This window comes from Anopheles merus, chromosome 2R (genome assembly GCF_017562075.2).
Source record: "Anopheles merus strain MAF chromosome 2R, AmerM5.1, whole genome shotgun sequence".
In the NCBI taxonomy this organism is placed as follows: domain Eukaryota; kingdom Metazoa; phylum Arthropoda; class Insecta; order Diptera; family Culicidae; genus Anopheles; species Anopheles merus.
Window position 1 is genome coordinate 53,357,433 of NC_054082.1, and position 14,062 is coordinate 53,371,494.

Below are 14,062 nucleotides of genomic sequence, written 5' to 3' on the forward strand. Positions count from 1 at the left end.
TTCTGTCTTGAGGTAGACAATAAAATCAAATCGCAAAATCCTCCAGATGCTACGGTGAAGTGTTTTTTTTTTTGTATCAGATCGGCTGGGACACTGGAGGAAATTCTTAGCGGACATATGCTTTTGCTTTATGTATCGACCATATTTGCCCTATGCCTGTCGATGGTTGTTTTGTGTTTGGTAAGTTGCAATTATATGTTGTTCAGTAATCTTTTCTTATTGAACCTCTTTGTTTTAGCCCATCGATGACTTTATTTTGCTGCTAACAACATTTGTCGCATTTGGATACTGTATTTTTCAAACCTTTTCCTTCTCTTACCTCGGCACTGAGCTTATTGAGCAAAGCGAAGCAGTAGCGGATGCAATTTTCCACAGCAAATGGTACACGCAGAAGCTGAACAGACAGAAAGACATGTGTTTCTTGATGATGCGAGCAAATAAGCCGGTGAAATTAACTGCCGCCAAGTTGTTCGTTGTAACACGTGACTCCTTCACCCAGGTAAATTTTGATTTCGTTTTATGGAAAGAATGTTTTTATAAACTAACTATTGTTTTCGTGTTTCTGTAGGTGATAAAACAGGCGTACACAATCTTTACATTGATGTCACAGTTTTTGGACAACCCTGTGAATTAAAATAAATTTATTGTAGAAAATTATACAATTGTGTAACCAATCAATTATAATTGACAGTGCTCTAATAAACGCAAGATTTGCGAAATATATCGGAAATATCTCAAATGCACTTTTGGTGCGGTTAGCAGCCTCGTGAGTTAAAATATGTTTTGCACTTCATGTCCCATATTCTTCTGTTTGGCGTAACGATCAACGCGGTCATGCTGGCCTATAAAGGCTTTCGCGATTTATTTGATACGACGCAGCCAGTCCTTGCTACAGGGCGAGGGTCTTTATCAGACTTGAATCCATGACGGGCATGTGGTTAAGTCGTATTTTATATATTTTATTCCAGTAAAAATAAAATCTTTGGGAAAATTCACACATTGACTATTTTTGCCCAACAAGAATTTTACCATTTTCTCATGGAAATGTAAAATAAATCAATAACAAGAATCTTGTTTCAAGCACTATTCATGTTCCAAATACGCAAATGCCAGTGTTTTGTACAGTTTGGTACAGTAGCAGGTTCAAGCAAACTTAGCGGCCGCGGGGGGCTTCGTCAATTTGTTTATGGTCCTATGAAGCACAGTCTTACTCCACTATGATTTGGGCTAATGGTGATGATCGCGATAAGATCTTGACTATCATGTGTGGTTCGTTTTATTATATTTTACATCTGTACCCATAATACAATTAACAATAAACAATACAGGGTTTCGTGCATTTTTAATCTATTAATATGTTTACTTGTCCCTGGGTAATATTTTTGCTCTTTGAACATGAAAACAAATGATATTTACCTGATATTTACCTTGTTTAATACCTTTTTGGCGCTTTGTATAAAAGCAATCAGTATTAATAAAATCTAAATCAGGATTTAATGAATTATAGGAAAGGAATTTATAGCGTGTTGGAATTCATAAATGGATAATGTTTAGTTCATAGATCATTACATTATTTGTATTATAACCTTAATCCAAATTTATTTTTTATTTTTTAAGGCAAGCTCACCGATAATATAAAGCTGTACAATTTTGATACATCCACTCAGTATTTTCAAATCAAAACGAGATTTAAAATAATCACCCATTAGCTAAAGGTAACATCAAAATTACCTTCAACACTGATATTTGCGTAGCAATGCGGCCCGCGATTTAAGGTTTGAAGACCACTGACTTAGAAAATTACAACTTGTATCATTTATAAGAAGGAGTGTATATGTGTGAATGCGATGGTTAGATAAATAAGGGTCTACGATATATGCAAGAATAGAACATGGATACTAGATATTTAATTCATAATTTATGTTTTACGATACTTAGTATTAGCCGATATGAACACGTAAAATCAACCTTTACTGGTAACAGTTATTTATACAACTGAGAATGAGAATTAGGCAGTTATGCAAGCTTATCATTATGGCTATTCATGGATTTGTTTCACTGGTTTCGTACCACAGCAGTTGTGTCACAACTAGTACCATAGCAGTTGTGGTCATTTTTTAATATTAAATTTAATAAAACAAATAATAACTGTCGCTATTTTAGCTTGTTTACAACTAGCGCTAGCGCTTGAACATTGACAAAAACTTCCAATTATTCAGCTATCCAATCAAAACACTTGGCACAATAATATGGCCAATTAGGCATGTATGGAAAATGCCAATGTGGTAGATTTGTTGTTTACCAACCTTGAGTACATTTACCAACCTTGAGAATAGGTATGACCTTCATATTCTACAATAGGCAATATAGAGTGATACATATTTTATCATTCTCTTACCTTTTCTCCTACAGATGTTTTAATTGGCAGCAATATAAAAGGAGACTCATCGTCGATCGTCGGCACTCATTCGTGAATAGTAAACAATTTAATCGCTCAGTGCCACAAAAAACAGCTTTAACAATTTAAACAAAAATGGACATTACGACTAAGCAAGGTGAATTTCCCCTGGTAAAACTCTCTACAAAGTTGTTAAGAAACATTCGTTTTTGGAACGATTCTCCGGGACAAAGGATTCCTTCCTTCGGTTTGCTGGTTACTGCCACATATCCAATAATATGGCTTATCCCTAGCTGGTTGTTTCTTGTCAGCTCGCAGGATAATGTCACACATTTCATGAAGGCAGCTAACGAACAGATAGTGTTCTCCCTTATCTTCTGCAAATTGTGCTTCTACGCAATTCATTTTCGTCGTTGGGAGAAGCTGTTTTACAATCTGCAACGTTCGTTCAGCAGCGTTCTGAACAATCCAAGTCTCGAGATTCAAACCATTTTGGGACACGTAACGAAATCGACCCATAAGCTCACTAAATACTACTGTTCTACAGTAAGCTTCAACTGTGCTGCGTACGGCTTATTTCCAATGTTGTTCGTAGTGGTTAAATATGCCGTGACGGGTTCGTACGACGTACCGCTTTCAACACCGATCGAGGCAAAGTATGCAATGGCAAATAAAAGTGAATTTGAAACACTGTAATCTGAAATTGTGATACATTTGTTTTGCAGCTATTTTATCCCCGGCCTGCGTACAAACTTTGGGTTTGGTTGCCAGTGAATTTAACACTAAGCGCGATGCTGGAGTTGCATGGCTTTGCTTTGTTTTTCGTTGAAACCTTCACATGGAATCTTGTGTATGCCACATCCTGTATGTTTCGAATTCTGCAAATCCTGGCCAACGAGCTTTCGCATCAAAGTCGAAATGAAAAGGAATGGAACATCAAACTTAAAACATTCATAGCTCTGCATGATTCTGTGCTAAGGTAAGAAACAAATACATTTCGAATAACATGTACAGTCGCTATGATAGTGTGTATTCTACTACAGATCGGCTGAAATATTGGAGGAAATATTGAGTTTACAGATGTTATTGCTTTACATATCCACCATTTTGGCTCTGTGTCTGGGTATGGTCGTGCTGTCTTTGGTAAGTTGTTGGTTTTTAAACCAAGATTTGATCGATCTCATGATCAAATTCTTAGAGTCGCTTGTTGAAGATTAATATCTTTAAAACGGCACGCATGTTGTGCAGCAATACAGTTTAAAATTGGTTTTTTTTATTAGATATTATACTTTTTCTTTTTGGCTCAACAACCGTTGTCGGTCAAGGCCTGCCTGTACCCGCTTGTGGGGTTGGCTTTCAGTGGCTTATGGATTACCCCCCATAGCGGGATAGTCAGTCGTATGTATGGCAACACGGTTCCATTTGGGCCTTGAACCCATGGCGGGCATATTGTTAAGTCGTACGAGTTGACGACTGTACCACGAGACTGGCTAGATATTATGCTAATCAAAATTAAAATGGTTAAGAATTCTTGCTTGTCTAATGGAATTTTGAATGTTACCTTATTTAAATTACAACAATGATTTTTTCTCACGGAACGCTTTCGTTATAGGCTGTCAATGAGGTGTATGTGCTGTTGACTACCATGGCCGTATTCGGTTACTGTACGTTTCAAACCTTTTCCTTCTCTTATCTCGGCACTGAGCTCATTGAGCAAAGCGAAGCAGTAGCGGATGCAATTTTCCACAGCAAATGGTACACGCAGAAGCTGAACAGACAGAAAGACATGTGTTTCTTGATGATGCGAGCAAATAAGCCGGTGAAATTAACTGCCGCCAAGTTGTTCGTTGTAACACGTGACTCCTTCACTCAGGTGAATTGTGAATTCTTTGCACTGATTGTTTTTTTTAACTAACTTTTTTTGTGTGTCTGTAGGTGATTAAACAGGCGTACACAATCTTTGCACTTATGTCACAGTTTTTGGATGACACGATGGGTTAGAAACGCTAGTTGGCACATGCTAACTCACGACAGCGTAAAGGTTAGAATTTTCACTCATAAAATAATATTTTTAATAGTACATTTTAGAACACATGTTTATATTTCTTTTATTTAATATGCTATTAAGCCATTACTTCGTTTCTTTTTAATGTATCACTGTGTGGAATTTTCTGACTTGCTATTAATTGGAGCAAATCATGTACAACATTTGAATGAATTTTGATGCAATGCATCATTTAAGTAACTTTTGAACTAAAAACAAAGGATTATTTAGGGGGTTTATCTTCACCATCACTAACGAAAATTCCCATGCAGCATCAATGCGGACTTGATGCGGTTGTTTTTGGACATCATATAAGCCTGTTCTAGTATTTACAACATCCTAACACTATTAAATAACAATCCGAGTATCGAAAGAAAGCCCAGTTCCGAATGGCCCACGACTCTGAGCGGCAAGAAGCTACACATGATGCTGAAAACGAATAGCGAGGAAAAAGTCGCTACATTGCTGCGTTTCGACCAAAGAGTGAAAAAGTACTTGGGGAACATGAACATATATGTCAGGAAACGGAAGCGGCGTTCACTGGTTTCGGAGCTGCCGGCAATGGCACCATAACGCGAAGCGATCATTGGAGGAGATGGAGCGGCTATTATTATCGTACAAAAATGTTACTATTTATGCAACAATTATTATACTACACCCACGAGCACAATTGTAATCGCTTGAGGATACCTTCACTGAGTTATATGCAATTTTCTCTGTTCAAATAAATAACGGACAACAACCGTTGACGCTCATTTTTGAACTATTGAAATATTTCACGTGTTCTATAAAATATGCTAGCCACCGCTAGATGACGCTAGTGTAAAAAATACCCCCCAACCGTCCAACCGACAACCCAACCGACAATTTCAAACTTCCTCACCTCCTTCATTCCCACGCTTCTCTCCCAGCAGTTATTGGCGAATGCTTGACCTTGCCTTGTGTGCTTGACTTGGCTATTGTTTTTTTCCTTCTCGTTTTTTTTGGCTGCTTGATGCATTGCGCGTTGGCTAGAGCCGTCGTTCGAATCTGGATTTGATCAGCATGCAAGTTGTCGTGTGGATGTATAAATAGATTTACCGTTGGAACTATTTACCGGATCGATTGATTGCATGCTTCGTACTGGTTTTATTGTTTGTTTTGTTGGTTTTGTTTGTTAGTAAGGTTAGTTGCACTTGTGAAAAATAATAATAATTATCAATCAAAGAACGATTATCAATGCACTAGCACACACAACATATCATGTGAAGTCAACCAATGCTTAAAATTGTCAAATATTCAAATGGGAGATGATTTTTTTGAACACATTTTTCTTTTAATTTTTTTTATTGTTTTTATTCAAAAATGCACAAATCCTCCAATCCCTCCCCCCTCTCCATCCTTCCCACACAATAGGGAATGCATCCATCCTTCCCACACAATAGGGAATGCAGGTAAGGATTTAACCACCATGTTGTACCGTCTACTTCCTAATTAACGGGGGCTCCTCTCCGGGAGAGAGAATAGCGCGTCTCCCCTGCCTCTCGCTCGATGCTGTAAGCGATGAGGGCCCGCCTTTTCAGTTACGAGTAATTTATTAGTAATTTATTAGTTAACTAGGAGTAACTCTATGTGATTTTTAGTCACTATTCTAGGTATGGGAATCACGTTCTGTGTTGTAAAAGACGTCTACGTGTCTATCCATACATAACTGCCCCTTCCCGACAGTATTAAATGTAGTGATTTAAAAAAAAACACAATTTAATTTTAACATAACTACTGTTACATTTAAACGAAACTTGTGTTTAATTTTTAACTTTGATGGCGGCACAACTACAGAGGTATAGGGCAGGATAGAATTAATATATATTTAGGTTGTTTCAGCCAAATTGAGAAAGACACATATGGGTACAAACGAATAAATAAATAAAGAAAATGTATAGTTCATAGCATAGTACCAGAGTCAATAAAGGTGCAAATTAGTGCGACACCTCAGTTACGGTTTATTTGTGGTTCAAAAAGGCAAGTTCAACGCATCCGTTGACTGACTAATAAAAGCAACGTAGAAATCCACGGTCATACACTTACCTCACTGTATTATTATTAATATTAATTATACATTTCATTACCTACCGTACGTAATAACGCATCGTATAATCATTATACAGCTTGGCCTGAATCGCTTTGCGTAGGATATGTAGTACATCTCTGTAATACAGGTCATTATATTTTGTAGCTCGATTCGAATCGTTCCTCAAAAGCTGGATTCCGAAACTTAAACTGTTATCAATGTGTTTTATTGAATGTTATGAACTTAAACGCTTTATTTCTTTCTCATAGAAATAACAGATGGTGTAGAATCAAAAGTAAAGATATTTGTATTATTGTTTGTTTCCAATTCGCAACTAAAATTGACGGTCTTAGCAAAAAGCGCACCGGTGTGTATTGGATGTAAAATTGCGCTAACAAAATTAATCACACAATTCAATTCGTTATCATCTACCTTTTGATGCCCCATAAAATTGACTGCTGGCAGCTTATCAAAGGAGCGCAAAACAAATAACCATAAAATGTCACAGAGCAAACCCAAAAACACCTAAATAATACATTACGTTCAGTAAGCTACTACGGGAGGGCATGGAATGTGTATGTTAACTTGTTTCTGCTACGTTGAAGCCGGCGAAGATAAAATTCGTTCCCTCTATTGCGATGTAAGCCGACACAGAATGAAGAATATTGCTCTCTCTCTCTCTCTCTCTCTCTCTCTCTCTCTCTCTCTCTCTCTCTCCCTTTCTCTTTCAATCTCTCTATCTCTTTCTCTGTGTCTCGCTTTTTTACTGTTACCTTGTTTTTTCTGCTGTAACGAAAACGACGAACACATTGCTTCCGGTGATGGGACGAAAGTGATCATGACTGATCGTGCATCATATGCAGCCCGACCATTGCATCACTTCCGCCGCTGTGAAGCGGTGGAGCAGTTTACTAGTTTTATGGGTTTTGTTGTTTTGTTTTGCCATTATTGCCATGCTTGCTAGACGGGATCATTGAACGGGGCGTCATGTGTCTGCCTTTACAGCTTTGCTTTCAGACTGGTGGGTTCGTTGGTGTCCTGCAGCTGGGCCGGGATGAGATTGCCAGCGGCAAAGATGTTGTTTGGATCTAGCTCCCGCTTGGTTGCCTTGTACAGCTGTACACCGACATCGGAGACGCTCTGCGGGTACCAGCGCGATCGTATCTTGCCCACACCGTGATGGTGCGAGATGGAACCACCGGAGGCGAGGATTTCATCGCGCGCCTTGTTTTCGATTTCCTCGTAAATGGTGACGGGGTTCGAGAAGCCGGCATGGTTAAAGCCGAAGTAAAAGTACACGCACGCGCCAGCATCGTACGTTTGCGTTACCCGGCAGGAGATGAGGTAGTGTTGGATGTTATGTTTGGCACATTCCTGCAACGAACAAGGGGGTGGAGACGTGTAAACAATGGAGACGCATGGTTGCTAACGATAGGATAATTCAACTATTCGAGTGATTACGAACGGGAATTTGAGAGAATGCTGGACAAATAAAGTGTTCATTGGAAACAGACTAGAGATCTTTAATGGTACAGCGGACAGGCTCTCATTGGGTCAGATGAGTATCGTTGACAATGCCCAAGTACTGACCTTTTTCCCTTATTTAAGTTTCAACCAACAAAACATTCATTCACTAATGTAGCTTCTAGCTTCAATGGTTCAGCTCGAAACAAATCAAGTAGTGTAAATATTATCTAAACGCGGCGGTAATTAGCGGATATTTGATTGTAGCACCTTCATCCCAAGTGGATTGCCACTTATCACTGTAATGTTACGTCATGTGTACCGAAGCTGAAACACTGGTCCAACCTTTTTGCTCTCACCACCTCCTAGGCTGTTGTAAAGATTGCCTATCTGTTAAACAGCACACTCCAACAGTGACATTGAATTGGTTCATACCTTGCGAACGCAGCTTTTTACGTTGGTACAGAGTGCTTCGCAGCGATCCCACGATACGGAGGTTTCGAACGATTCCGCCACAATGCTGTAATCCAGGGCCAGGTCCTACAAATATCCGGAGAGATGCAATGGCAAAGGGGCATATTGTTAGTGATTGTTTTTTTTTTGTTCGCTTGTCTAGCTCGAACACCGTATCCATGTGTTCATTGCGTATGGTGTTTGATTTGCAATGCCGTCGATGACGAAATTAAACAAAGCGCTGCATAGGTAAAGAGCACTTGACAAGCACTTCACGATGCACGCTAGTCAAATAGATTCTAATTGCGCGGTCGACCCTATTGTGCACCTCACTGATGCCCCTAACTCACCCTGATGTACGCGATGACGAAGGTAAGAATGTAGCCCTTCTCGCCGTTGCTGCTGCCGGCCGAGAACCCACCGTACCGTTTGGCGATAGCGAAAATCTTTGCCTCGTGCTGCTTCACCTGCGCGTCGTGTCCTTCGAACAGCAGTGTCGCGATCGCGATACGATCGAGCTGCAACCGCTTCCACCGCGTTAGGTACACCTTTTTCAGCTTCTCGCTCACCGTCGCCAGCGGGCCGCCCGGTATTTTGAGCGCCTGGCCAAACACGAACTGCTCGTTGTCGATGAGCCGTATGCTGGCCGGCTGCAGCCGCTCGCGGGCCACCTCGCGCAAACATCGGATGCCGGACCCGAAGTCGGGAAAGACGAGCGAACCGTACCGCTTGACCTGGGGCAGGGGCCGTATCTTGATGACCACCTCCGTGATCACACCGAGCGTACCTTCCGAGCCGAGCACGAGATGGTTAAAGTCGGGCCCACAGGATACCCGCGGCACGGCCAAACTTCGCTCCAGCACACCCTTGCTGGTCACCATCTTGACGCGCACCAGCAGATCCTCGATGTTGCCGTACACGTTCTTCTTCATGCCGGAAGCACGCGTGGCCACCCAGCCGCCAAGCGTGGAAAACTCGTAGCTGTCCGGCTCGTGCCCGACGGTGAACCCAAGCTGGCGCAACTCACGCTCCAGGTCCTGGCCGACGATTCCCGCCTCGAAGCAGGCGACCAGATTCTGGCGATCGATCCACAGCATCCGATTCATCTGCGACGTATCGAGGGCCGCTATCGGGCGCGTTTCACCCTCCGGACAGGTGACCGAGCCGGACACTGACGTACCGCCACCGTACGGTATCAGCACCACGTTGCGCTTGTTGGCGGACTGAACGATCTGCTCCACCTGCTCGTGGGAGGTGGGAAACAGGACCACGTCCGGGATGCGCTTGAACGTACCGGTGCGCATCATGTGCACGTCGTGTAGCGTTTGTCCATGGCACCGGATCAACCGATCTTCGCCATTCTGCGTGCAGTCGATACCGTGGCCTCGTATGTCGGCCAGAAACTCGGGACAGGGCACTGGGGCTGGATACTCGTTCGGCACCGGTACACCTTCGCGCCGATCGGACAGATCGACGTTGAAGTTCTCGATCACGTAGTCGCGAAAGTGTGGCAGCGACACTTTTCCACCGATGGGATACCTTGAACGATAAGATTTGGTTGTTTAGCGAATCAATATAAGTTTGAGAAGGGTTTGGGCGCCTTTGGGAAAGTGTCTTGCTCACCTATCGCCAGTGAATATGATCGTTCCATCCTGGTAGAGAAAGCGCGAATCCTTGTAACCCCAGCCATTCCATTTGAGCAATTGCTGTCTATAAACGAAGGAAGAAAGTAAAAAAAAATGTAAAGGCCGGGATACATTGTCGGTAATGTAATTTCGATTTTCACTAGCGCATCTGGTTATGTTACTACTATAGGAAAATCTAAAGAAATAAAAGATTTTCTAAGCGATCATATATACATGTTAAAAAATGAAAGCTTTATTCAGCTGGTCTGCAGCCTCTCAAATAAATTCAATTTGGCCGTTTTTTTAAAGAAATTGACAAACCTTAATCAAAACGAACGTTTCTCTAAACCAGTTATAATGCATCCAAAATGTTGTGATGAGATTGTGTATAAAAGTAAAAAATACATTTCAAAGCATTGTACTTAGTGGTTTTATTCTTTCTTTGTGCCGAATGCGCCTTAATTTTTAAGTATAGCTTTTATCATTTTTACCTAGCCACAGTAAGAGTAAAATTGCGTATATTTTCCCGCATTTTACCAGTTTATATATCACGCGCTAGGAACACAGCGTGATGGATTACATTCAAAAGTCAGTATTGGGTCAACGTTTCTTATCAGGCCGATAGATAGCCGGAAGCCGGAACGGGGCTTCAATCGAAAAAGGGCACGGTTTCGATGACATCACCCGTCCATCAGTTGTGCAATCAGCAGTCATGCCAAAGGTACCTGATTAGATAATCCACTAACGTTACGAACAGGAACGGTCCCGGGAGTGCCGGGAGTGAACGATAAACCCCCATAGACAGCAAACAATTGCTAGGAAGTTTGAGAAAGATAGTCCCTTTTACCTTCAGTGCCAGTGCAGCACCAACTGGAGTTTAAAAAAAGATCGCTTCACATGAGTTTAAAATAACGTACGGAAGTACATCATACACGTAACACGAGACGGTCCCATTTTAACTCACTTGTTCAATGGCAAACACTCATTTATTCTACTATTTTTAGTGCTTGGACCGGTTGCCGAGCTGGTGATGAGAAATGCCACAAGTGTCTGGCCTATATTTGGCCGCATACTTGTACCGCGGTTCTTTGCTGCTTAAGCGTATTATTTGGATGGTAGACGGCCATAATCATAACGCATAGTTCGTGTAAGGTACGCTTGGTTGGAGAATGGTGGAGGTGGTTGCTGTACTAGTGATTTAATGGATTGCTTCATTAGACAATCTGTTCCGACCAAATCGAAAATGGTACATTCAATTTCGTCAAATTTGTGAATCGATGGGAGCAACATAATTTTTCAATTTTCATTTCATATCTGGATAAATCATAAAAATAAATTAACTTAAAATAAAACCATCAGCATAGTGAACAATCAACACACAGATCCAAATGTTATACTAATCTGTTTCAAAGACAAGAATTGTATATTACTGTAGAATAGTATAGCTTTTCAACTTTGCTTATAATGGCTACTGAAAAACAGTCGCAGCAAAACAAACGTTTGCGTTCCGGAAAACCTACATCGAATACATCGTGGCGTGAGAATCTGCTTCCGGTAAGCACGTGTTCTCATCACCTCTGGAAAGAAAGTAGAAAAAAACGATGCTCCAAAACCGGCCGGCACCAACACACGAATACAAGGGTACACAGTAAAACCGAATCATCGACGAACGGTAAGCGAATGGCCATGTGGTTGGTAGCGCGTCGAAACCTATCCAAAACAAACAGACTCCCGGTTATAGGTGTAAGTGTAACGACAGTGGGAAAATTCAGCCCGAACACGCGCGTGTCCTCCGTTCGAATGCGGTCAACGAACGGAGGCAAAGAGAGAGAGCCGGTTTATGTAAAAGGATGGTGGAACCCCTTGGAAAACGGGTTCGGAAAACTCCGTGCGTGCGCTCACTTTTTGTTAGAAACTCTCTCTCTCTCTCTCTCTCTCTCTCTCTCTCTCTCTCTCTCTCTCTCTCTCTCTCTCTCTCTCTCTCGCTCTCTCCTTCCGTGCACTCTCTCACTTTTTTTAGCGTGGAAAATCGTTTGCACGGTTCTCTCGACACAATCGTGTAACACATTCACAGCAAGCTAGATCCTTCCAAACCCTCTTGGGAAAGAACAACCTTAGAATACTCAGCCTACCCACATTCATGCCGTGTCCCTCTGTCCCGGGGAAACGTGCAGCACAGGGTTTTGCCAACTAACAGGAACGTGCGACGAGGAACAAAAAGCATGTAATTACAACACACATACAAACGCACAATGCACACAATTACATAGCAATCGTGCACGAACAGCAAAAACCCCCGTGGAAACGAACCTTTGCTTCGGTATAGCGCTGACAATTTTCTTCGGCACGCTTGGATCCATCGACGCGGGTGCGCTGGCGCCGGTCCCTTCGTTTCCTTTGGCAACGGGTGTCCTTTCGGCTGACGATGATGACATTCCAGCGAAGGATGCGGCAGAGCCCTCTGATTGCCCGTTTTGGTCTAGGGTGTGTTCGATTTCACTTGCTCTTGTTTCGTTGCGCACTAATTCCTGCAAACATGCCCGCCAAAATTCAGCCACTCTCTCTCTCTCTCTCTCCAGCACAGAACTATTAATTTCGCAACGTTACTGTTTTTTTGTTTAACTGTGGAAAGTCGAAGATAGAAAATATACTACACACAAACACACACACGTCGCCTACACCACTGTGCCTATCAAGCGGGAGGGTTGATTATTGATTTTTGCGCGTTTTCCTTGGTCGCGCTGACAGGATGGTGAAATGTAGTGCAGTCTAATGCCGCACGGAGGGAGGCTTAGTTTGGTTCGGTGCTTAAAGTGTCGGACACTTGCCCGGTGGCGCCAAGCGACTGTGTCCAGACAGTGTGGATGCGTGTGTGCAAGGTAATTATTGAATTAATCTCTCTCTCTCTCTCTCCTCTCTCTCTCTCTCTCTCTCTCTCTCTCTCTCTCTCTCTCTCTCTCTTGGAAATTATGCCGGTACCAGTCTGCACGAAGCGTGTGATAAAATCGGCGTATGCATTAATCCATTTCTCCTGCGCAACCCACCGCGCGTGTTTCCGGATTCAAGAACACGAAATGGGGGAAAAGCTGTGGATTTTAGATTGCAATTCAGATGATCTCGTCGAGAAACAAAATGTTCACTTGGGAATCCACAAAGACACACTTCACTGCAGCACAGTTCACACCTTCGAACAGGGCTAACAGCTTGGCACTCGGGATGCGAACGTTTGCGAACTATTTTGTATGGAGAACCTTTTTTTTAATTTCTTTTGCATTGCTCTTTCTTCTTCTACTCTTCCAACTGTTAACTGTCTAACGCACCAACCCGTCCCAATGCAAACACCGCCTTATCACACACTCCACTTTTCACAGTCTTTCCAGCTTTTGTTTTAATTTTCTTTTTTTTGTTACCGGAACCCTATCCGGCGAGGGACACTTTTGCCACTGTAAAATTCGTGAGGGTGGTGCCGTGAAGCATCGAGAAGTAGGTCTTCACTGCTCGGCTGCCGAACAAGAACTATGTATATCCACTGGCGTGTTTATATACATGCGCACTGCCTTAGTAATACAGTGCGTTACGTACGAGTAGTCGCACTCAACAGCAAAATGTTAAGCGACGCAGCCAACGAGCTGCTATTACGAAAAATGCAGCTGTTACTAACGTGTTTTGTTTAAATATATTTTTTGCCATTTTTCTCCTTATTCTTAATTCGATTTCCTTATATCTTTTTCCAGGTGTAAAAAGTAAGACAAATAATGCGATGTTTTCACTGTCTTCTGAAATAATAAATAACAGAATAATTTTTAACAAATATCCTGGAGACGCAAAATGCTATCGGTACAGTATAAATGCAGATACTTGATAATATCAGTATGCTTTTTACGTAGAAAATGACGGGTTTTTTCTGCAGATTTCGGCTCTTATTGCCGCAAAGTTGTCGGCCACTGGGTTAGGCGGTGTAAGTAAATTTAGCAAGAATGTAATAACGTTAGTATACGTCCGTGATAGGTCGTTGGCGTCACAAATAA

At 41.9% G+C, this 14,062-nt stretch overlaps 3 protein-coding genes across 7 annotated transcripts; 2 read left to right on the top strand and 1 right to left on the bottom strand.

Annotated features, from left to right (window-relative positions):
• The first annotated feature begins 2,485 nt into the window (after positions 1-2,485).
• Positions 2,486-3,172, top strand: LOC121600324. Its single transcript, XM_041928810.1, has 2 exons — positions 2,486-3,054; positions 3,124-3,172. Exons 1-2 carry the CDS (start codon positions 2,534-2,536, stop codon positions 3,170-3,172), a joined length of 570 nt encoding a protein of 189 aa, XP_041784744.1. The 5' UTR covers positions 2,486-2,533.
• On the top strand, positions 3,160-5,136 carry LOC121603513 (putative odorant receptor 59c). The gene is made up of 4 exons (XM_041932351.1): positions 3,160-3,377; positions 3,442-3,541; positions 4,011-4,271; positions 4,334-5,136. Exons 1-4 carry the CDS (start codon positions 3,190-3,192, stop codon positions 4,397-4,399), a joined length of 615 nt encoding a protein of 204 aa, XP_041788285.1. The 5' UTR covers positions 3,160-3,189; the 3' UTR covers positions 4,400-5,136.
• A 1,640-nt stretch (positions 5,137-6,776) lies between these two features.
• LOC121589561 (alkyldihydroxyacetonephosphate synthase-like) lies at positions 6,777-13,557 on the bottom strand. 5 transcript variants are annotated; one of them, XM_041908560.1, is made up of 6 exons: positions 13,359-13,557; positions 12,345-12,656; positions 10,033-10,119; positions 8,760-9,948; positions 8,392-8,496; positions 6,777-7,866 (listed from the first exon to the last, which is right to left on the bottom strand). In XM_041908560.1, exons 2-6 carry the CDS (start codon positions 12,467-12,469, stop codon positions 7,492-7,494), a joined length of 1,881 nt encoding a protein of 626 aa, XP_041764494.1. In that variant the 5' UTR covers positions 12,470-12,656; positions 13,359-13,557; the 3' UTR covers positions 6,777-7,491. The 5 variants fall into 5 exon arrangements, with proteins under 5 accessions (XP_041764494.1, XP_041764493.1, XP_041764495.1 ...); XM_041908559.1 differs by having other exon boundaries at positions 13,355-13,557; XM_041908561.1 differs by having other exon boundaries at positions 13,445-13,540.
• Positions 13,558-14,062: the final 505 nt, after the last annotated feature.

Bases quoted from the DNA above. Each gene is read 5' to 3' on its own strand.
- LOC121600324 (XM_041928810.1), top strand. From the start codon at position 2,534: ATGGACATTACGACTAAGCAAGGTGAATTTCCCCTGGTAAAACTCTCT. The intron at 3,055-3,123 runs GTATGCAATGGC...TTTGTTTTGCAG, and splicing joins TCAACACCGATCGAGGCAAA to CTATTTTATCCCCGGCCTGC.
- LOC121603513 (XM_041932351.1), top strand. From the start codon at position 3,190: ATGCTGGAGTTGCATGGCTTTGCTTTGTTTTTCGTTGAAACCTTCACA. The intron at 3,542-4,010 runs GTAAGTTGTTGG...CTTTCGTTATAG, and splicing joins GTATGGTCGTGCTGTCTTTG to GCTGTCAATGAGGTGTATGT. The intron at 4,272-4,333 runs GTGAATTGTGAA...GTGTGTCTGTAG, and splicing joins CACGTGACTCCTTCACTCAG to GTGATTAAACAGGCGTACAC.
- LOC121589561 (XM_041908560.1), bottom strand. From the start codon at position 12,469: ATGTCATCATCGTCAGCCGAAAGGACACCCGTTGCCAAAGGAAACGAA. The intron at 8,497-8,759 runs GTGAGTTAGGGG...GGATATTTGTAG, and splicing joins TCGTCATCGCGTACATCAGG to GACCTGGCCCTGGATTACAG. The intron at 7,867-8,391 runs GTATGAACCAAT...TGTTCGTTGCAG, and splicing joins TAAAAAGCTGCGTTCGCAAG to GAATGTGCCAAACATAACAT.